The sequence below is a fragment of the Ctenocephalides felis genome, unplaced genomic scaffold, assembly GCF_003426905.1.
Source record: "Ctenocephalides felis isolate EL2017-DRISC unplaced genomic scaffold, ASM342690v1 CF-g0.4_SCAFFOLD_00845, whole genome shotgun sequence".
Taxonomy (NCBI): domain Eukaryota; kingdom Metazoa; phylum Arthropoda; class Insecta; order Siphonaptera; family Pulicidae; genus Ctenocephalides; species Ctenocephalides felis.
Genome location: NW_020536999.1, coordinates 64,634,239 through 64,659,170, shown reverse-complemented (window position 1 = coordinate 64,659,170; position 24,932 = coordinate 64,634,239). Strand labels below are relative to the sequence as shown.

Genomic DNA, 24,932 nt, shown 5'->3' with positions numbered 1-24,932 from the left:
TAAACATATTATCATTATTCTTACTACTTAATGTCAGTATTTTTCAAAACTTGAGTTCTTAAACCCTTTCAGCTGTGCTTAGTTTTAATAAAATACCAGATTTCTGGTATGCCAAAATGCTCAGAATCCCATACTATAACTATGTGAAGTAAATTAACAAAATTTTGCGAAAAATATTCATTAAGTTTCAGTATTTCTTTGAATCCTTAAATTCTCCAGAATTGCTAATCTTCAAGTAACATAAACGTTAATTTAAAAATAACAATAATTTTATAGAATGTAAAGTTCCATGTGTGTATTATTTGTTTGATTAAAACAAGTAAATTGAGTATATAAGTGAATTTACATCGTATACTGAGTGGATAACACTAAGAAACAATATTATATAAAAATTGATCATAAAAAATTATCTACATTATCTAATGGTAAAATTCTGCCTTACCTAATACAGAATTTCTCTAATTTACTATTGCAATTTAACCTTAATTTGTTTATCTCTTCTAAATTTTGACAAAATTTTGCCACTTATTCTCATAAAAAATAAAAATATTACCAATAAACATGCATAAACGTCCAACATATAATATTGGATGCAGCACATATCAACAGCCTCTGATCTCCAAAGAGGTGGACTTTCGATGCCTACCTCAGCTACACGTTCTGTCCACCAAGCGGCCAAGTCGATTGGTGATTGAGGTCGGTTTAAGAAATTGGCAGAAACTCGCTTAGCATTTTGTAAATAACTGCAAATGTAACAGTCTGTTAACTATGATTGAAATTACTTTTTATTTATATCGAGCGTCATGAAAGTGATATTTCAATTAAATCTGTTTCAAATTAGGTTAGCGCTTGCAATGACTATTAATATGTCTCAGGAACATATATATGTGGCCTGCATTGCAGTGGGTAAACCATTGATTTAATTTGTGTCAGAATCAATTAATTATTTTCTAGAAATATTTTTATGGCTGAAGAATGTTTGCCAGGAAACATAATGAAGTACTCATAATGTGATCATGGTATTTTGCTAAAATAATTTCTTACCTGGGTTTCAGAACTTCATTCAATGTTTGAGTAATGTGTTCTTCATTAAGATCTTCGTAGTTCAAAATTCGGCCCATGCCACGTGACTCGATGGCCGCTGCATTTAAAAACTGGTCCCCATAGATTGGGGTAGCAATCATCGGAACCCCATGATGTGCTGCTTCTGTTGTTCCTAATAGGCCACTGTGTGACATGAATAGACGTACGTTGGGGTGAGCTAGAAATTGGTAATAATTATAATTTTGGAGCCATGATATGAAATTTATTCATACGCAAAATATAATTATTTTATTACCTGCAAAATATTGAATTAGTAAAATATTTTCTGAAATATTTATATAAATTCTAGAAAAACTAACAAATATTCGAGAAAATAAAATTTAACAAAAAAAGCAATAAAAAGTTCAAGTAACTAAAACCATATAGGTCTATAAATAATAATTGGTATATTATGTAACACTTAAATTACCCCAACACTTTTACAAAACACCAAATTTTTTCAGCTTTTTTTTCAACTCTCCACCTTAAAACCCGGGTATAACCTGAGATACTTGAAAAAATCTATGCTCGAGACAAAGACTGAGATCAAATCATATTGTGTAGACTACGGAAACAATAAAAAATTATGTATTGAACAGTCCGAAGTCACAAAGTGGCTATGGTAGTCAATGAACAACGCTTGAACCTAATCCTTTTTAATTCCCCGCAAAATATCTTTATTAATATGATTAAAATAGAATAAATAGAACTTGTTAGTGTTACTAATGTGTATTAGTTTACATATATGTGTATGTATGGATTTTTGCATGTCTGTATTGTGCATGTATGTATGTATTTAAAGTTTTTAAATATATTTTTTTCTATAACTAATATCAGTGTTAAGTTTATTAGTGTTTTGTCCTGGTTTGATCTATTGAATGGTGACATACATCAAGTGCCGAGAACTATAATTAATAAAGAATGTTTTTCTTATTGTTTACTTATATATAAGTATATAATTAAACTAATATAGAAATAATACAGAAATTTCAGAACAAATTTTTAAAAATTGCCTTAGGAGCACCAAAATATGTCCCAAACTGGCTAATTCATCTCGACACAAACACACCTACCATAAAAGATGTAATAACAAAACCAGCACAAAAATATAGAAACAAGCTCATCAGTCACCCAAATTCACTAGCAAACTCCTTAATAACAGAGAACTATCGATGAAGGTTGAAAAGAAAAGCACCACTGGATTTAAGTGATCAATTTTCCTGATAAAGATTGAAATAACTTAGTCACTATTTATAAGAAATAATTTATAAGTAAATAGTTAAGATTATATCATTATCGATAAAATATTGTTAATATTAAAACGAATGGGAAAACAACTATTGAGTTGTTTTTCCATCATGCCCATTTTGTATACAGTATAATTCCCCAAATTTATTAAATGTCCTTAAGTGGTCAGTTCTAAATGAAATAGAGAATATATATATATATATATATATATATATATATATATATATATATACTCAAATTTATACAAAGCCAAAAAGTGTATTTTTATGTTAAAATGTTTAAAAATGTTAAAAAATTAAAATATTTAAACATATACACCACAGCTTATAATAACACTGGCAACTCGTTTAATAATGGTTTTGTTCACTAATAATAATAATTAATACCCAATAGCCTAACCTAACCTAACCTAACCTATAAATGATTTTGACAGATTGACAGGTCACCGCGCCGATTTCCATAAACTGTGCTTCCCCATTTCAATAAATGTTTTATTTAAATATATATTGTTAATGCCATATTTAAATATTTTCTAACCATCTCTGAACTACGAGGAGTATTTCAAGACTAAAATTGTCTAAATCGATTCACCAGTTCTCGAGTTTTAAGGTAACTAAGATCCAGTAAAATTTATTTATATAGATATAGGTTAGTTTTTGGTTAGCCATTGTTATGTGACAATCACAATGTTGTAATCACAGTGATATTCACTTGTTATTCCTTCTTGTAGTATAAATTATACTCATATTAGTGAAGAGAGTACAGTAAATTTATTCTTGCTTTATAAATATTAGTGTTTGATCAAGTATATAAAAATTTATATTACTTATACTTAAAATAGATGCACATGTAAGTATTATTACATAGATTTACGGATTTTAGTAGTATTGATTTGTTTGTTGTTATTGTTTTAGTATATTGTTTATATTTACAGTAAAGGGCGTCCATTAATCACGTGAGCGAGTTTTTAAGGATTTTTGGAACCTCCCACCCCCTTGGATATATATGTTGATATTCAAAATTACCCCCGCTCCCCCACCAAACATCACGTGTATTTTTAGTTACGTGATAAAACTGATTTTTTTAATTTTTTTTTAATGTTTGAATTTAAAAAAAAATCAGTGTAAAATTAAATACGCGTGATATCTTACAATACCCCTCCCTCCCCTACGTGATATTTCGTGATTTTTGTCAAACCCCCCCTTCCCCTTAAAACCTCACGTGATTAATGGACGCCCCCTAATATATTTATCATTCTAAAGATAATTTCACAGTAGAGATTAATATTGCTAACTTCCTAAATATATTCATATGTAAGTATTATATTATTAGTTATTGTTATTGTTTCAGTATATTGTTTATGGTAATAATCGATTTACAGTAATCACGTAAGCGAGTTTTTAAGGATTTTTGGACCCCCCCTTCGTGATACATGATGATCATAGATAAGGAAATAGATACATGATGATGATATTTAAAATTACCCCCACTCCCCCACCAAACATCACATGTATTTTTAGTTACGTGATAAAACTGAAATTTTTGATTTTTTTTAAATGTTTGAATTTTAAAAAAAAATCAGTGTAAAATTAAATACACGTGATATCTTACCATACCCCTCCCTTCCCCAAGTGATACTTTGTGATTTTTTGTCAAACCCCCCCTTCTCCTAAAAACCTCACGTGATTAAGGGACGCCCCCTAATATATTTATCATTTTAAAGATAACTTCACAGTAGAGATTAATATTGCTAACTTCCTATAAGTTATTTGGTCTATATGGGAAATTGGTAACACCCGATTATTTTAATGATCGTTATATGTTTTGTATCTTATGGGCCAATTCTGCCGTAAAATAGACTAATGTTATGGCAACGTTACGCAACGCTGCTTTTTTCATATAAAATGTTACTAAAAACTGACAAAAAGCTAGGTATTCGTGTGCGATTAGGCGATGAAGTAATTCTTGCATGTGTTATTATCACACATCAGAAAGATGCACTTATACTTATGAAAACATTCTTTTTTACGTTGTACGCTTCCTAGGCTAGGTTTTATATATAAAACACCTGACTGAACGGCAAATACTTAGCTTCTTGATAGTTTTTAGTACCGTTTTCTGTGAAAAATGCAGCGTAACATTGCGTTGCTATAACATTGGTCTATTTTACAGCAGAATTGGCCCAATTCTTTTGTTATCATAATCCATTCAATTGCAATTGCTATTAATTTGGAGATATCTGCCCAGATGGTTAAAGATAATTTAACATAAACAGTAAAGAATAATATATATAATGCTAATTGGCATTTGAGCTTAAGTCCAAACATTTTATATATAGAAAATTGGTATCTCCCGATCCTTTTTAATGATCGTATTTTTTTTTGTATCTTACTTAGTTATCCTAATCCATCAAATTGCAATTGTTATAGATTTGGAGATGTCTTCCCAGAAAGTTTAACCCAGATTTTAAAAATAATTTAACAGTATTAGGGAACAATAATGGCAACTTCGAATAAGTAATTGGTAGCACCCTTTCATTTTAAATGATCATAAACTTTTTTGTATCTTACTTTAGTTCTCCTAATCCATCCAATTGCAATTGTTATAAATATAAAGCTATCAACCCACAAAAATGAAAAAATAAAAAGTATAATAATAATAACTGTAACTACTTCCGCGCGGATGGACTCAACGCAATATCATTATTTGTGCTTATTTTTTTATTTAACGTCTATTAAAAATTACTTTGTAGTTACTTAGTTCAATGTGTTATAATATAATAGCATTTGTTTGTTCTAATATTTTCACGTTGAAGTTATCATTTCAGCTGAATGCCACGGAAAAAAAGTGACATCGGCCGTAGCTCAAGAATCGCAAGACGCAGACGCGACTACAGGCGCGCAGCAAAAATCGTAGTAGAAAATACAGCTCAAGCTCTCAAGTAAGTCGTAATTTAAACAATGGCGCGTAATTTTAACAATTAAAGATATTGGTATATATATATATACACATATATATGATTTAGTAGTTATTTTTGATGTTAAGATATATATGAGTAAGTTCTTATGGGGCGATACATCAAAGAATAAAAGCTTAGAAGCGCTCGGGAAGTGCAAAGTACAGAAGTCATGGCAGAAATTACCTAACTTTACTCACATTTTTGTCAAATAAAATTATCATTTTTCTTTTTATATTTAATACAAAAAAATGTTGACAAGTTAGTTGTATAAATATTACTGCTAATTCTAGTATCGCGTACACATCTTTAGATGTAATTTACTAACGTTAATATCCACTGATGATGACATTAAGTTGAATGTCGAAACGTTTGGAATTAAAGATTAATTTATAAACCTTTGCTTTTTATTCTTTGGTGTATCGCCCCATATACTCGTATATATAATCGGTTGTCAAATATTACATTATATCCTTAAGATATTAGTATTTTCGTGTCATCGGTGGTTCCTATAATATATACACTTCTTCCCAAAAATTTAATCAGTTCTTCATTCCATCAGTACAAGTGAAATGCTTTTTAAATTATCGAAACCAAAAACACTCTTAAAATTATGTAAGCTAACTTATTTACATCAAACAATAAGCGATTTTAAAATTTGTATTTTATTCAGAAAATTGAACTTTTATTTAGGGGTCCGTACCAATTTGCAAAAACATAAAAAAATCAATAGTTTTGAAAAAAAATTTACTTTTCGAGATTTCACCAAAAATAGTTTTAAAAATTTTCAAAAAAAACATTTTTCAGTTTAACATATCTACAATAAGCATTATGTTAAGAATATATAGTTGTTAGAAATATGATGAGGTATGGCCTATGATTTATTCATATACATATATGTTTACATTTAATGTAAACAAATAAGTGTCCAATACCGTTTTTCGCCTAATTTATAAGCTCTTATTTCTTTTTTTTAAATATGAATTATAGAACTACATATTTGTAAATGTTTTAAAAAGTTTTTATTAATCATTGATCATTTTTCATTAATTATTAATTATTAATTGTTGCTTAATTACGGTACGAAAAGTTCCAACAATTTGCCTTAAGGTATGTCATGCATTTCAGCTTTATTTCAATCTTTATTTTTATTTCAATATTTAAAAGTATTTAATATATTGAAGCCAAATTCTTTTTTATTATTCTCTGTTTGAATCATATAAATTATGAACATATTTGAACACATTATTAAAATAAACATAATAAAACGAGGTCAAAATATGAAATAAGATCAAAGATTAAACAAGATGAAAACAAAGCGCATTTGTGAAATATAATACAAAAAATTCTTTTGTGAAATCATGGAATACGATATGTTACAGAAACTTAATATAAGCAGCAACTGAAATCAATGTTATCTGATATTCAATCCAATTAGAGAACAGAAACAAGAAATATTAAACAAGCATATCGTTAGGCAAGGATAAACAATTTATTTGATTACATTTTGATATTGTTTGGAATTCTTTGTTTTTCCTGTTATTAATAGCGTATTGCGATTACAATCGAATATTTTTGGCGACTGAAGATAAAAGTCATATCAACATTTATTTATTATACATCATATTTTCAATCGATTTAATGGAATATTTTTCAGAATATTTTTTAAGTATTGGTCCTTTGGTATTTCCTTAAGGCAAGTTGCGAAAGCTTCCCGATAGTTGTAATACGCGATATTGACCAAACAACCGAAACTGAGATTTAGATATTTAGATCAAATATTTAGATTTCAACTGTTTTTTTCGAAAATAAAGTTTTCGCTCTCTTTAATTATGGTGCACAAACACGTGCTTGTATTTTGTATGTCCTAAAAGCGCCTATTAATTCAAATTTTAATAATGAACTTATATAATTCAACCAAGATTTGTAGAACTTTACTGTTATTTGTTAAATTTCCTTAAAAACGTCGAAAAAGAAACTTAATAAATTATTTGGTGAAATAATAAGCAACTGCTACAAGAAAATACTGGCACGATTCCGTAAATCGTTTTCAAATTCTTGAAATTGCTGCAGTTTCGGAGAAAACATCCATGAAAGGTTTAATGTTAACAAACGTCAAAAAAAATTCTGGTCATTTTTTTAAACTTAGATGAATTTTCGAATTTAAACGACTTGTCGTACGGCTCTAATATTTAAGTATGTTCTGTGACCATAGAACCCACCGCAAAAAAAGTTTCATAAAAATCGTCGAAAACAAATTTTTCAACAGCTAATTACTAGAAGACAGTTCCAAATGTACAATCTTTACCAAAAACTAATCAGTATCATTCCCAACCAACTTCGAAACTCGAACTTCTAACTTGATCTCGAAAGTTTTTGAATTTTTAAAATTGATTCAGGATTGTGGTCTAAAACGTGGACGAAAATTGTTTCAATTTTCTGATATACACAAATACAAGGCTTGGCAAAACTAACAAACTTTAGTCTTTGTCAAGTTACTTCGAATTGCTTTTAATTTTTTGAAAATCGGCTCACATATGCTTTTTCCAAATTTAGTCTCATTCAATTCGGAATGGCTGCTTCAGAAACGTCAAGAAAACATAAAATTAGCAAATCGGATTTTTTGGCGAAAGCTTAAATTTTTCCTTCGGAAAGTTAAAAAAAAATCTAGGCTTTCTTACGTTGCTATAAATATGAATTGTAATAGTACATATTGTTATTGTTACAGTAAGTGGTCAGATCATAAATTACAATTTTTGTGACAATGATATATGCATTTTTTGCTGTTCATTGACAAATTTTATCAATATTACTGTTAATCAAATCTTGTGTTTTATTTATGTGTAGGCATAAATTGTTATGTTATCGTGCTAACTTAGAGTTAATTGATACTAAGTTATGTTTTCTTTTTCATTCATACCAAAGACTAATGTTTCATAATTAATCTTCTCCTATTTTCTGCATTAAATACAATTACTTTGCTTACCTAGAATATCGTTTTGAGGCATCCAGTTCCTAATCATCAAGTTGTCTGTTTTTTCAGGCAATGTTTCATTTTCCCATTTCCAAAGTACTCTTTGTTTAAGTTTTCCAAAAGCTTTTAACAGCGCTTTTCTTTTCTCATCTGGCAAAGTTGAAGCTCTGATCATAGAACCCCAGCTGACATACACCACGCCGTGTTCTGCACCGGATATAAAATCATCCAGATCCTAAATAAATTCTGATGATTTAAATAGGAATTTTAAAGAAAACTTCTTAGAATAATTTGTTATGCTATCATTAGTCATTCATTTACTAAGCTAGTTACTAAGGTCATCATATTTTGATAAATCGGTTTTGTTGGTAAAAGTTGATTTGGAAAAATGTAATCAATCACTTGTAGTTTTCAAGTGCCATTCCAATTATCAATGTATGCTAACTTTATTAAACAACATTTCATTCGATATTTATAATAATTATGAATCAATTCAAATACCTTCGATAATTTCTTTGGTTTTTTAACGTGGATTCCTCCAATTTCAACTATGGCTGGTACATTGGGTCGCACACCGCTTAAAGCATAATGTGTGTTGATCATCAGTAGACTTGTATTCTTTTTCAAATCTATTACTGAAGGCATATCTTGTCCAAATCTTTCTCTCAATAGCTTGTCAGTGGGCCAATCTACTCGAAACCTGTTTGATAGAATTCTTTTTAAATATCGTTTCCAATGAAAATAAAAAATAAATTCACGCACCTATAGAGCGTCTTGAATAATACTGATGCGACGAAGTTTTTCACTCTTTGCCAGAATGTCATTTGATGAGAATTTCCAGTAAACATCATTGGCACGTATGATGTTATTTCGGGATTTGCAAATCTTCCCATCACCTATAATTTCAGGATAAATATGATAATGATATAAGAAGATAAATATATAAAATAAATGGCATAAGTTTCAATTGATATTTGTCCAAATCAAAATCAAAACAATTACCAAAACATTTTCTTAATTACTTTTTACCAGGTAACAAATTTCATGATCTTTACAAAATCAATCAATAAATATTGTTCAAAAATAGTCAATTTATTCATTATTAATCATTCAATAATTTATCATTTGTCAATATTTCTTACCCAAGGCATAGCGTAGCTAGAACTTAGCCCTATAACAGGGGCTTTAAATTGATATGCAATTCCCAAGGTGCAATCAGACGTGAATGTTTCAGTAAATATAACATCATATTTTTCAGATTGGTCAAATATAGATTTCAATTGATCGCTTTTCAATACAGTTTCACATGCTTCAAATGAGTTCTTCGTCAACATGTAAAATTCAACGAGCGGATTTAGTAGGGAACGCCAACCGAATATCTGGAATTGAAAATATTCACCTTTATAGGACTCACACTTGTTTCAATAAACTGCCAAAGTTCAATTTCACATTTTTTACTTCTCAAACAGTATACTTAACAAATTTTCATTGGTTGCCTTGAATCTATTATTAATATTTTACACACAAAAAAAGTTCTCTGATATTCCATTTTAAGTTTTAAAGGATATTTATATTAAGTTGGTTACTCACGTTTAAATCAATAAAGTTGACCCACAACGGCATAGTCCCTTTTAAGCTGATATCTTTATAGTTCTTTCTTCGATTTTCCAGTGGAAAGTGACTTAAAACAGTAACGTTATGACCCTTGTCCGCAAGTCCTTCCAGCAGGGCAGAAAATACATCATGGTGACTTTTTCCAGGATGTGGAAAGAGACCCAAAATATTTAGGCTTGATACACATTGTGCAAACAATATTGTTGACAAGATTAAAATAAATTTAATCGAAAAATAGTACATTCTGATTTTTATCCAAAAACTTAATGAGAATGGATACTCCAAGACGTTTGTATAATCAACTGCAAAATAAAATAAGAAGTTGTTACTATTCTACATCTACTAAGCCAATCTTGTAACAATAACCATGCTTAGAAAAAATTGAGATACAATAAAATTGTCTATTATTAAAGATTATTTGAAGAAGCAAAATGTAGGAAGTACTAGCAAATATTAGTACTTAATTTCGATGACTTGACAAGGAACAGAAATAGATTAACATTGTTATTTAAACACTATGAATGAGCAGTCACGAAATGTTTCTGTCATTGTAAAAATTATATAAGTTGGGCTAGTAGTAGGGTTATATAACAAATATTCTTTGTTCCATTTAATTCTGATCTAACCAATTACGTATTATCCTCCAATTACCAGTCAATTATCATTAGTTCACAATAGTTTGCATTGGATTTGTATATATTTAAACCTATATGAATACATGAATTATTTAATAATCATTTTAAAATAAACACGTTTCGGCTATAGTCCTAGTTTTCATTCAGTGGAACTACAACAATTCTGAATAAAATATTTAAAAAGAATATTTTGGAAAAAATATATGTACTTCTAACAACATATATTTTTGCTTAGTTTACTTTTTTTTAATTTCACTGACTGAAAGCTAGGATAGCTAGGACTTCAGGAAACGCATTGATTTAGATAAATTTTAAACATAATGTATATATATATATATATATATATATATATATATATGTATACTGTGGTGGATTTAAAATAGGGGCTTATTCCTAGGGCGGCAAAATTTGGAAAATGAAATATAATTAAGTAATACTTTTTTATAATATTTTTGTATCTATATATATTATGCATCAAATTAAAACTTCGTGTAATATAATTTTGCAAATGTAAGTGAAAACTATCATGTAAGTGATAAATGTAACTATCAAAATAGATTAATTAATTTATTTCCACGATAATATAAATATTAACATTTGATTTTTTTTATTTTCGGAAATAAATTTATGTGGTTTTTATGAAAATTCAGACCTATTTTCAAATTATAATAAATTTAAAAAAAAATTAGTAATTAAAAAATTATTCGTGCCTTTTTGAAAACAAACTTCAGTTGATTAATGATGGGACGGCAAATTTCAGTGATAGGGCGGCTTTTTCTGAAAAATCTGAAAAATATGTGCTTATTCATAAAAAATATAGATACTTTTGATTAATTTTATCATTTAGTTGTTTGATAAATGACCAAAATCCAAAAAATATGAGAAACGCATTTGTCATCATGAATTTAAACAAATGTAAAGCTATTTTGTGGTAAAAAAAAATCAAAGTTTCTAATAAGAATTGCAAATAATTATTCGGAAACCTATGAAAATATTATGATCGATTCATCTTTTGTTTTCAGTATAAAAGATTAATACGTACATTTTCATGTAGTGATTATTATCGTTTGTACTTATTAACTATCGATTACTGTAACAATAGTTATGTTGGTAATTCTATTTACAAATTCAATTCTGTTAATTTTATGATACATCATTTCTTCACTATTATAGTAACACTAATAACAATGCCATTTACGTGAAATGCAGGTTACTGGCTAATATAAGATAAAATTCAAAATAAAATATTTGAATATTACAGTATTAAGAATATTTTATTTTTATTTTCAATTTTATTCAAAAAATCAACGTCTTTAAGCAATAGGATGAAAATTGAAAATGAAATATTTGAATTAGTATTGACAATATTCTATATTTTTATGTTGAACTTTTTTAAAATAACATTTGCTAAATTCTTTGAAATTTATTTTATATAGAATACATATGTATTCATTATTTCCTATTTTTATGTATTGTTTCATCATGAAAATAAAATTTCCAGTTGTTTTTTAATTTTTTAATTTATATCTGCTAAACATACTTTCTAGTATATGATATACATATACCACAAAATAAAATATTTAAAAAAAATATTAATCAAGAAATATTTGCAATCCTCTTATGTATGTTATTTAAATAAAACTCTTACCTATCAAAACTACAATCTTTCAGTAAAATATTGTAAACACTAAAAATACTCTGTACTGAACACTCAAGCACAATAACTGTTCGAACATCAAAGCACATAACAAAATAGACTTCAATATTTTTCCAATAAATGGTTATTCATTTTGTGACACAAATATATTGGTCTTGAATTCCCAAGCTAAACACCAAAAACTGAAATATCTATATTTCTAGTCATTCTGATAAAACTGCATGAATCTGATTAAAAAAAAAGTATGATAACACGATTCTATTCCGGCTCGCACAACGTGCTCTTTATAACTGAATAACATGACATAACACTAATTGCCTAATTGTAAGACCTTGGCAGTGACTATTAGTTTGTTCATTCTAGTAAGATCTATTAATCCAAGATCAGAACCAATCGTGTATATATATATATATACTAGCTGACCCGGAAAACGTTGTTTTGCCATAAAACATATATCCAGTATAAAATGTTTGGTTTAAAAATGACTAACTGATTGCAAATGTGATGTGCATAAAGTGAAAAGGGCAGCTAATAAAATATATATGAATAGTTGACCCTACAAAGCACGCCACATAAAAAATGTTCCTGAATCATATTATTTGCAAGAGCCAATCTAATCTGATTCTGTTGAAATTGAATTGGCATATTTAAAGTTTCAAGATTTTGATATATTATTACCGCGCTTTTCACTAATTCATTAATTTTTTAATTACGAAGCAAAATCTGATCATTCATTTTTAAATGATATTGTTATGTGCATAGCTGGGCACCGTTAATCAAATAGTTAACTTCGTTAATCGTTAATCCGCTACAAAAAAAGTTAGCTTCGTTAAACGTTAAAGCGTTACATTTCGGAAGAATTAACGCAAGTTAACGTTAATCGTTAATCCGTTAATATATGTAAAATTACATTTTTATATCATTGCGTTAGTGAACTTAAAAAACAAACTTATTGGTTTAGGTTCTGGAAGTTAACAGGTTATGAATAAAACAAAATACTTGTATAATTTAAATGTGCAATTTAACCCCTCGCGCGTTTTATGCACACTTCCGTGTGTATAAGGAAAATAGCGCGACGCGCTTTAATAATTAATATCATAGTCTTCAAGATCATATTAAAATATTACCGCCCTACGACAACTCGTTTAGCTTTAAATATTCGTCAAAGTTTGCAAAAAACGGTATCGTTTTTTTGGCATTTGTCAAAATTAGACCTTTCATCGACGTTTGCTCAAAAATGCCTGAACCGTTTTTAGAAATTTAAAAGCCATTCGATGTATCTCAATGAGCACCATATTTTGTCAGTTTTGTGAGACGATCTGCCGAGCCGTTTCTTTGTAATTTAAAAAAGAGTGTTAAACTTTTCGTCCACTTTTATTCTCATTCTATCGAATCGATTTTAAGAAATAAAAAACTGTTCGCAACATATTAGTTGGGAATAATACTGATTACATTTAGGTGAAAATCTACCGAGCCGTTTTCTTGTAATTAACTGTTGAAAAAAAAATTTAGGCCGATTTTTATGGATTTTTTTTAGTGATATATACTATGGTCTTATAGAACTTACAAAAATATTACGGCCTTACGACAAGTAGTTTAATTTTAAAAAATCATCAAAGTTTGAGAAAATGAGTAGTTTTATTGACGTTTGTTAAAATTAAAATTAGATGATTTACTTTGTATAACGATAGATTATTTGGTCTCAATGAACGTACTAAACCATTAACGTCCTACGAAAACTGGTTTAATTATAAAAATTATTGATTAGTGAAAATTTGCTTTTAGAAAATGCTCCGAGTTAACTTGTTCGTTCGTTTTCAATTATGTGTAATAAATCCTCTCGGAATACTTCTAATCACTCCTAAATTAATTTGTTTATTAAGTCGATTATTTACACATATCGGGAAGTTTATGTAACCTGCCTCAAGGCTAAATACCAATACCAACTAATTTTCTAAATAAAGAGAAATAGTTTTTTCGAAAAATAGGAAACGCGCGTCGGGCATATGGTGCATATTCCCCTTCATGAACATTAACATGTTGAAGTTCTCGTCTGAAAGCGAGGCTCGTTTTGGTGTCAAAATGTCTTTACCCGTGGAAAACAAACGTTCAACTGCAGCGCTTGAGGGTATAGCAGTATTGTATTTAATAAATAGATTTATGAATATCTGTTCCCCGAGGAATGCACCATCGTTGAACGAGTCTTTTGATTTTATATCCAGCCACATTCTAACGAGACTTTGCGCTATATTCTCTAAAGAGTTGGAGGTCTTTGGTTTTTCTATAGACTGAGTGACAGAATTGAAAAAGTCTTCCTCCTCGTCATCATTGTTGTTACTCGCATTGCTCCCTCCGTCACTTAAACTATCTCTGTCCTTCGAATTTTCCGCTGATTCTTGCCGTAAGGCATCTTCTACCTTTTTTTCCATGCATTTTCTTACTGCATCCACTCTACTGCTGTCATACGTTTCCAGCCATATCAACCGGAACTTTGGGTGAAATGCCGCGGCATTCAGGAGTGGTCCAAATTTTGCGGTGCCGTGCGGTAAATAGTAGGCATTGGATTAACGATTAACGGACTTCTGGCATTTTAACGGAAGTTAACGTGTCCGTTAACATTTTTAAAAGTTAACTTAAAAGTTAATCCGTTAATCAAAATGTTAACTTCGTTAATTAACGATTAACGGATTAACGAGTTAATGCCCAGCTATGGTTATGTGGAATGCCCAGCGAATTGACTGAGATTTAAAAAAATGTTAGTGGACAACTCTTGACGAAAATAACTAGTATTTTGAAGTAAAAATTATATTATATTATAATCATAGCTGGGCATTAACTCGTTAATCCGTTAATCGTTAATTAACGAAGTTAACATTTTGATTAACGGATTAACTTTTAAGTTAACTTTTAAAAATGTTAACGGACACGTTAACTTCCGTTAAAATGCGAGAAGTCCGTTAATCGTTAATCCAATGCCTACTATTTACCGCACGGCACAGCTTTAGCCAATGCCTTATTAAACGGCATAGAGAAAAGATTTGGACTACTCCTGAATGATGAACAGTGCCAACTTGCCGCGGCATTTCACCCAAAGTTTCGGTTAATGTGGCTGGAAACGTATGACAGCAGTAGAGAGGATGCAGTAAGAAAATGCAAGGAAAAAAAGGTAGAAGATGCCTTATGGCAAGAAGCAGCGAAAAATTCGAAGGACTGAGATAGTTTAAGTGGCGGAGTGAGCAATGCGAGCAACAACGATGATGACGAGAAGGAAGACTTTTTCAATTCTGTCACTCAGTCTATAGAAAAACCAAAGAGCTATAAACTCTTTAAAGAATAAAGCGCAAATTCTCGTTAAAATGTGGCTGGATATGAAATCAAAAGACTCGTTCAACGATGCTGCATTCCTCGGGGAACAGATATTCATAAATCTATTTATTAAATACAATACTGCTATACCCTCAAGCGCTGCAGTTGAACGTTTGTTTTCCACGGGTAAAGACATTTTGACACCAAAACGAGCCTCGCTTTCAGACGAGAACTTCAACATGTTAATGTTCATGAAGGGGAATATGCACCTTATGCCCGACGCTTAACCCGTCGCGCGTTTCCTATTTTTCGCAAAAACTAGCTGTAAATGGAATTCTGTCTTAAGGCAATTAAGGCATCGTTCCTTAAGGCAAATTGCTGGTACTTTCCGTACCTAAAATTATTATTTTTTTAAAAACGATTAACATTTTTGAAAAAAAATTACTTTGAAAAAATAAGATTTTTGGACAAAACTATTGGACAAAAAATTAATTTTTTTTGAAAAAAAAAATGTTTTCTTTATTTTGTCATATTTTGGAAGATCTGAACTTTTTTTCAAAGCAATTTTACTGCTTTAGGACTGCATAGAGACAAAATATAAAGCGCGTAAGCGCCGCGTCGCTGTCTAAAGGATAAACATTGGTACGGAACCCATAAAAATGTAAATAAAATTTATACTTATTGTTAAAATCTCTATAAAATATCTGATAATTTGATGTGCATATGTCTAATGATCATTTTGACCGCCAAATGGCATTTTTTTTTACTTTTTTCATTAGATCTCCGAAACCGCTAGACCTGTCTTCATGAAAAATTGATCAGTTCTTCATAATTGTCAATACAAGTAAAATGTTTTTTGAATTATTAAAATCGGACGCTCCGTTCTCTTAAAAACTGAGTTACCGTTTTTGGCTCAATTTTGCCCCATATCTTTGGAACGGCTAGACCTGCCTTTGCCAAAAACTAATCAGCACGTCTTCTTATCAATACAAATCGAATGTTTTTTGAATTATTCAAATCGGTTGATCCGTGTTCCCGAAATCGTCGACGAAAATTTGTATCCGAATACACATACATATACACACACATACATCCATTTTTTCTAAGGTATGCCAAAATATTCAGAAACCTTTGAAACGTCGAGAAATGCAAAAATTTTCATTTTCGATTTTTTTGCGATTACTATAACTTGCCCTACGGGAAGTTAAAAAAACTCTTTCCCTTTATTTAGAAAAAAATTCTTGTAAAAACAATATGCAATCATAAAAACGGAAAGTTGACCAATAGCGTTATCACGGTATGTGATAATTGTGCCATTTTCCTTATACACACGGAAGTGTGCATAAAACGCGCGAGGGGTTAAATTACACATTTGAATTATACAAGTATTTTGTTTTATTCATAACCTGTTAACTTCCAGAACCTAAACTAATAAGTTTTTTAAGTTCACTAACGCAACGATATAAAAATGTAATTTTACACATATTAACGGATTAACGATTAACGTTAACTTGCGTTAATTCTTCCGAAATGTAACGCTTTAACGTTTAACGAAGTTAACTTTTTTTGTAGCGGATTAACGATTAACGAAGTTAACTATTTGATTAACGGTGCCCAGCTATGATTATAATATATATATATATATATATATATATATATATATATATATATTAGAGATGGGTAACTCACTCCGGAGTTATCACTCAGATACAACTCCTACCTCGGAGTGAATCCGAGTGGAGTTGTCTCGCCGGATTTTTCATATCCGACTTCCCTAAACTGGTTGTTTTTTCAATGATTGTTGTGATTGAATTTTGAAGGACCAATTGTAAAATACTATAATTTGTAACTAGTAATATTTATTTTATGTTAATAACAAGTTATAGCGGTAGCGGCTGGACCTGCCGTTGCCATAAACTAATCGGCACATCTCCCTATCAATAGGAATGTTATTTGATCCATTCAAATCGGTTGATTCGTGCGCCCGAAACGTGGACGAAGAATTGTATTGTCTGAGGTATGCCAAATGTTCTAAAACTTTCAAAACGTGAAGAAATGTGAAAATTTTCGATTTCGATTTTTGGGCGATTACAATAACCTTACAGGAAGTTAATAAGAGCTGCACAAAACGCTTGAATCTTACTTTGATCGAGGACTGAATTCCAAGATTAATCTTGGATTAATCAATTGATTTCAATCAATATTTACATACGGGAATAATGAAAACACAAAATGCATAAATTGCAATTCCAACACAACGGATGCTCGGTGTCGGTTGTAGCAAATTCAATAAGAAATTGTACAATAAAATTTAATGTCACTCATTAACTATAGGCAAAATATTGCTGCCAGCATCCTGATCCTGTTTTGACCAAAGACATTCAATCACCAGTAACAGATTTTCTACCCTTTCAAAATTAATCAACAAGTAAGCATTTCTCAGAAACCATCATGAAATACTTAAATACGAATAATACAAAATTAATATTGACTAATTGGTATTGGTATTTTTCCTTGAGGCAAGTTATGTTACATGAACTTCCCGATATGTGTAAATAATCGACTTAATCAATAACTAGTGGGGTGTATGGCATCGTGCCTTAAAGCAAATTGCTGGAACTTCCCGTATCGTAACGAAATGATCGAGGAATATTGAATGTTTTTAAATAGATTATTATAAATATTGTAACATTGTCTAATATTTATAAGAATTGTATAAACTGAATTGCAAAGTTGAAATTATTAGTTTAAAGTATATTAGAACTATAGTCAGAATTAAAAATAAAATTTGCATTATTTTCGATATACAAAAAAATTTTTTTCATTTTTTGCACATTTAGCTCTGTATCTTCGAAATGGCTGGGCCCGCTTTTGCCAAAAACTAATAACCACTTCTCCCAATTATTACTAATTGAATGGTTTTTAGATTGTTCTAGAACAGTTTTTGATTTTTTAAAATCGATTCGGTAGTATGAGCTTAAATGTGAATGAAAAGTTTAACACTCTTTTCCAAATTGCAAAGAAAAGGCTCGGCAGATCGTCGCACAAAACTGACAAACTATAGTCCTCATTGAGATACATCAAATGGCTTCTAAATTTCTGAAATTTGTCCAGGCGTTTTTGAGAAAACATCGATCAAAGGACTAATTTTGACAAATGCTGAAAAAATGATACTAATTTTTGCAAACTTTGAAGAATTTTTAAAACTAAACAGCTTGTCGTAGGTGCGTAATATTTTAGTATGATCTATAAGACTAATAATAGAATTATTATTCATAATAGAATTTCAACATTTTTATTTTTTGTCCTTAACTGATTGATGTCAGCACATTTTGATCTTTTGTTTCCATTAAATTGATCACGCTATAGTTTGAGAACCTTTGAAATTTGAATGATTAAAGTTTGCAACTGTTAGTAAGTCATTCGAACTATTGCCAGCGCTCTGTTATTAGCTCTGATATCTTTACAGTTAAATGATAAATTATTCCTAGTAATTAATTCTTAATAATAAGAATCCTTTGTTAATGAATATTTTATTAAACATATTTTTATAATTCTGTTGGTGGAGTGATAACTTTTTTCAATTCAGGCGTTCAAAATGGCCGACCCTACGGATTTCACAAAATTGAGAGTGAGTGTAATTGAATTGATATAAATTCTTCGCATGTGATTTTCTGTGTGTTGTTTAACAATTTTGTCATAATTACTTATTTGCAATAGTGTAGTTCATAATTCTCGCTCTCGAACTAATGAGCTATAACGATTTATAAGGTTTATCCAAATTTATCTTTCTTGCGATGAGAAGATACTTTGATGGAATATTGTGGTGAGTTCCAATTTATGTGATTATTGTATGTATAATTTACTTTATTTGCCCTAAAATGATTCCTTGAATATTATTTGGATATTCATAACCTATTCCCAATGCATAAGAATACAAAAGTCGAAGTGACAGTTCTGAGCATGAAGTCGTAAAACGCGATGTCGATATTTTGTGACAGTTATTTTCTATTGAAACTAGTCAAATGTTGCATTGTAGAATATTTGGGTTTTTGTCTTACAGAACTGTCCTTGCTATTAAATTTTACCTAAGGAAGTAAATTTGCGAAATGACAACACTTTCAAAATTAAGAAAATTCACAAAGCAATTTTGAAGTGACTATTTTGTGTACTTCCTAAATCCAACGCAATCTCTTATTTGATATCTCAAAAATAATATGATACAATATAATCAAGAGAACTGGAATTATAACTTTGTAAACTAAGACGTCATATTTATATATTTATTATTTATGTCACTGTCACGACTGTTTTTTGCTTTTGAGTTATGCCAGCTTATACTAGCCTCTGCGGTGAATTTTATATGACCATAAATCAGTTTATACACCATATATCAAACATGGAGTAGTCATTGATTTGAAGCAACAGAAAATTGAAATATTAAGAATAATGAGCATTACCTATTTTGTTTCATTAAAAATAGTTCCTAAATATTGCTGAATATCAAAGAATATAAAACTAACCAAAAGCTTTGCAAAACGTCATTCTTGACATAATAAGCTTAAACAATAGAAAAACAACATAGCTTGCCGCAGATACAAAACACAAGCGTCAACAAAATGAGTCTCTTGAACAAAACTTGTAGAGATGTGTGAAAAACATCAGAATATTAACCAAATTGCAATAGTAATTGAAACAGTTTTAGCAACTCCGTTTTTTCTAACATCCCATTTGTGAGTTTAGGAAGCATTTGTGGAAATATTAAATGAAAACAATGTCAGTTTTCAGTTATTTGGAGTTACAAACTATTTGATTGAACTGTGGTTCTGATTAAGTGTTATCACACTTGGTTAAATTATTTGAACATTACGACAAACAGTTTATACTGCTTAGAATTTGTCAAAGTAATCGCATGTCCAAGAAAATATAAACAAATCATTTAAATTTGCTTTATTATAACCAGAAGTATTACAGTAAGCCATTGATGAAGATATTATTATACAGCTGAGTATTGCTATTTGAAAATATTGCAATATATGTATATATGTCAGCCTAAGTAACGTGTGTGCGTGTTTGTAAATATATGAATATATAAGTACGTATTTATATATGTAGAATTGGGCATAAATTAATGCCTATATATGTATATACAAATAATCATTAAAATAAGAAATTAAAATATTTTGTAGAGTTTATCATATTCTCTTTTAAAATTGATGTGATTTGATAATAATATACTATTATTGCAATTTTAGGCCAACTGATACATTGAATGGTGTTCAATCTAATTTACCTCCAACTTCCAGTGCAGACTTGAGTGTGATGCATAACTCTTCAATGATGCCTACAGCATCTCACAATATGGTGCAGCAGGCACCAGCACAAATTAGGGCTAACAATTATCAGCAAATGATGTACGGTCGGGATGTTGTACCAATGCCTGTTAATGTGAGTTTCAGTTTATATACGAGGTCTGTTCAAAAAGTACCCGGAATTTTCGTTTTTTCAAAAAAATATTTATTCGTCTACATTAATGTGGTCCCCTTCAAAGTAGTCCCCCCCAGATATAATACACTTATGCCAGCGTTTTTTCCAATTTTCGAAGCACCCTTGATATTCACTTTTTGATATGTCCTTGAGCACTCTCAGCGATTTTCTTCAATCGAGGAAAACCGCCGTCCTTTCATGGGTCTCTTCAACTTTGGGAATAGGAAAAAGTCACACGGAGCCATATCTGGTGAATTTTTGCACTTTGCAACACTTTATTTCATTTTTTACGCAAAATTTAATACAAATTCTTTGACTTTTCAATTCTTCCATTGTAAAAATCGCCGAGCTCAGAAAAACACGTCGAACCTTAGCGACTACCACAGACAAAGTAAACAGTGAATATAGCTGAAAATTTCATCATACTTTAGGGGCATGTATACCAACACAATAAAAAAAAAATTTTGACAATCAGACACTCCAGACCCGCGAAATTTAATTATTAGTAATTCCGGGTACTTTTTGAACACACCTCGTATATATATATATATATATATATATATATATATATATATATATATATTAGGGTGGTCCTTAAAATGGTCATTTTCGAATTTCCTTGCTCCCAGGGACTCAAATGGTTCCAAATTGATAAAAAAACAATTCTCTGAAAGTTTTAGCTCTTAATAATAACGTTTAGATAGAGCGCAATTCAATCAAACTTTGTATGGAAAGAGCATGGAAAAAATTTTGAAAATTTAAAAAAAATGTTTTAGGTATAACTTAGCGATAAATGACTGAGTTTTATTCATTCATTTGTTCACTAAATTACATCTAAAAAACATTTTGAAAATTTTTGAAAAATTTTTCATTCTATTTCCATACAAAACTTTGATTGAATTGCGCTCTATCTAAACATTAATATTAAGAGCTAAAACTTTCAGAGAATTGTTTTTTATCTATTTGGAACTATTTGAGCCCCTGGGAGCAAGGAAATTCGAAAATGACCATTTTAAGGACCACCCTAATATATATATATAAATAAATATATCAGAATTCAGTAGAACCTCGATTAAACGAACCTATTGTTGTTGATAGGCATTCAGATAATCAAAAACCTGGATAATCCAATGTTTGAAGAATAATGTTGTGTATTTATTAAAAATAACAAATTCATACATAAATACCAACAAAAATCAATGTTTACTAAGAAATTAATATTTTCTTATGTATGTACATACATATATATTTTCTTAGATATTATTACATACATAGTATAAATGGTGCAAAAATTCGAATTGTAGGTATGTACATACATATAACTTTGTCGCGGTTGGTAGTCCGGATAATCGCAAATCCGTATAACTGAAGTCCGGATAAACGAGGTTCTACTGTACTACGAATCTCTATTATATATGCATATGTGAGTTTAATTTGAATGCAATCAGTTTCCAATTATATTAGATAGTATTAGATAGTATCAATAAGTACACATAACATGTTTTCGAATGGGCAAACTGACCATCCAGATGGTTTAAATTAGCTAAAAATGGTCTAAGAAAAATTAAAGTTTAAATAAAAACATAAATTACATACATAATTACTTATAAATATTAAACATTTTGGAACTTTATTCTATATAGTTATTTTTACCCTATAGGCAAGAGCAGCTACTGCTGGAACTGTTTATCCCCCTGCAATGTACTACCAAAATATCAATCGTGGTTTTACGAATTCAATCCATGTTCCTGCAGATGTCAGATTCAAACGCTTGCCATTTTATGATATAAAAGCTGAATTATTAAAACCTTCAAGTTTAGTGCCGCAAACACCGCAAAGAATTCAGGAATGTACATTTTCCTTTACACTAACTGCTGAACAAGCTACTAAAATTGCATCAGGCAGAGATGCTAGTAATCCTAGCAAAGTAGATTACCCAACACAGGTTCAAATGAGGTTTTGTTTGTTGGATCCAAGTTGTGAACAAGATGATAACTTTCCTCCAAATGTCGTAGTGAAAATCAATAACAAACTGTGTCAGCTTCCTGTAAGTGTAAAATATTTAATTATTAATTTATTTAGTTTTATATTTTTTTCTTGTTGATATTTGATTCAGATATTTATTCTAGAGTCCTATTCCAACAAACAGACCTAATGTTGAAGCTAAAAGGCCATCTAGACCAGTTAATGTTTCAAATTTGGTGAAACTTAATCCCTATGTTGCAAATGTTGTAAATGTGTCTTGGGTACCTGATTATAATAAGCCTTATTCGATAACTATAAATCTAGTAAAGAGATTGACTTCAAGTGATTTACTACAAAGATTGCAAGAAAAAGGCCTGAAGCCACCGGAGTTTACTCGAGATCTGAGTTAGTATCTATTATTGAGAGTATTTTATTTGCTACTATCTAAATAACTTATTATAAATGATTAATTTGTTATTATTTTGATAATTGAACAAAACAATTCTGGGATATATTAAATGTAGTTCTAGAAAAAATGCTTTCAATTATTTTATTTGTGGAAAGAAAATTAATTGTAATTAAACTGATAAATAATTTATTGCTAATTTTTTTTGTTATAGTTAAACAAAAATTAAATGATGACAGTGATGATATAATGACTACAGTTTTGAATGCATCTTTAACTTGTCCTGTTGGAAAAATTCGTATGGTAACTCCGTGTCGTCCATCAACTTGTGATCATCTTCAGTGTTTTGATGCAAGTTTATTTTTGCAAATGAATGAGAAAAAAGCAACGTGGATTTGTCCGGTTTGCGACAGGCCTGCTTTATATGATAATTTAATGATAGATGGGTGAGATATTTTGTAGTTCAATAATGAATTGACAGTATAAATATTTTTAAAAACTAATATATAAATATAAATTCATTAGCTATTTTCAAGAACTTATACAATCTCCAACATTTATATCAGCTAATGTTAATGAAGTTATATTATTGAAAGATGGATCATGGAGTATAGAAAAAAAAGAGCCAATAGTGCAAAAGAAAACTTCAAAAACTAGTGTAGAAATAATTTGTGATGATGTGGGTAAGTTTGTCAGATATCCTGTATTGATAATATGAAAATTAAATTTCTATTATTCAATTCTTATCTGATTTTTAATGTCTTTTCAAATTTATAGAAATCATATCAGTGGAGGATTTTAAAGGTGATGAACCCACTAGTACTACAACTACGGTACAACCAAATGCTCCTTCTACTACTTCTGAGAAAAAAACAAACGAAACAATTGTGGATCTGACAATAAGTGATTCTGAAGAGGATGCGCCCCCAAAAAAGGATAAAGAGCCTTCTGCAGCTCAGCCAACTTCACAACAACTACCTCCAGCTAGTAGTACTAGCAGCGCAGATCCTGTGGTCTCTAATAGAAGTACAAGATATGGTAAAAATTGTCTCTGAATGATTAATCCTGGCCAGAATGATTATTTTTATAATTCTTTTCCGTGTATAACAAGAGTGGATTATTTTATATTTTAATATCTAGCAAGATTGATATATATTATTTGCTTTTCTAATATACATGTAAAATGAAATACAGTGTAAAAGTTATTTACATTTAAGTAATTATAACCAAATATATATAATTTCAAATTTGATTCTAATATTTTGTACCTGTAGTTTCAATTATTATGTTGTATGTTGATTTAAGAAAAACAAAGAACGTTACTAATTAACCCTTAATTAATGTACTTTTTTTTTTCCTAAAGGTACTAGATTAAACTCTGCCAACCTTACTTCATCAGTAACAAGTTCATTGTCGAGCAGTGGCTATAGCAGTTTTGCTTCAAATCCTGCTCACAGTACATCAGTTGATCGTGATCAAGCAAGTTTGTATCAAGTATATCCTAGTTCTAATACTACTTTGGCACACCAAGGCAGCTATGTGAATACTGTGCCTTTAAATTTAGCAGGATTTGATCCAAGTGTCACGAATAATTAAAGCTT

At 29.8% G+C, this 24,932-nt stretch overlaps 2 protein-coding genes across 6 annotated transcripts; one reads left to right on the top strand and one right to left on the bottom strand.

Moving 5' to 3' along the window:
* Positions 1-445: 445 nt before the first annotated feature.
* On the bottom strand, positions 446-12,219 carry LOC113363297 (UDP-glucuronosyltransferase 1-6-like). Its single transcript, XM_026605791.1, has 8 exons — positions 12,159-12,219; positions 9,852-10,177; positions 9,404-9,640; positions 9,024-9,157; positions 8,763-8,961; positions 8,274-8,496; positions 1,045-1,261; positions 446-743 (listed from the first exon to the last, which is right to left on the bottom strand). Exons 2-8 carry the CDS (start codon positions 10,116-10,118, stop codon positions 467-469), a joined length of 1,554 nt encoding a protein of 517 aa, XP_026461576.1. The 5' UTR covers positions 10,119-10,177; positions 12,159-12,219; the 3' UTR covers positions 446-466.
* LOC113363296 (E3 SUMO-protein ligase PIAS1-like) lies at positions 2,887-24,932 on the top strand. Of its 5 annotated transcripts, none has more exons than XM_026605786.1 (9): positions 2,887-2,940; positions 5,159-5,272; positions 20,729-20,921; positions 22,621-23,007; positions 23,090-23,330; positions 23,546-23,777; positions 23,857-24,014; positions 24,109-24,369; positions 24,695-24,932. In XM_026605786.1, the coding sequence occupies exons 2-9, from the start codon at positions 5,163-5,165 to the stop codon at positions 24,925-24,927; spliced, it is 1,815 nt and encodes a 604-aa protein (XP_026461571.1). In that variant the 5' UTR covers positions 2,887-2,940; positions 5,159-5,162; the 3' UTR covers positions 24,928-24,932. The 5 variants fall into 5 exon arrangements, with proteins under 5 accessions (XP_026461571.1, XP_026461572.1, XP_026461574.1 ...); XM_026605787.1 differs by lacking the exon at positions 2,887-2,940 and adding an exon at positions 3,033-3,180; XM_026605789.1 differs by lacking the exons at positions 2,887-2,940; positions 5,159-5,272 and adding exons at positions 18,912-19,104; positions 19,245-19,299.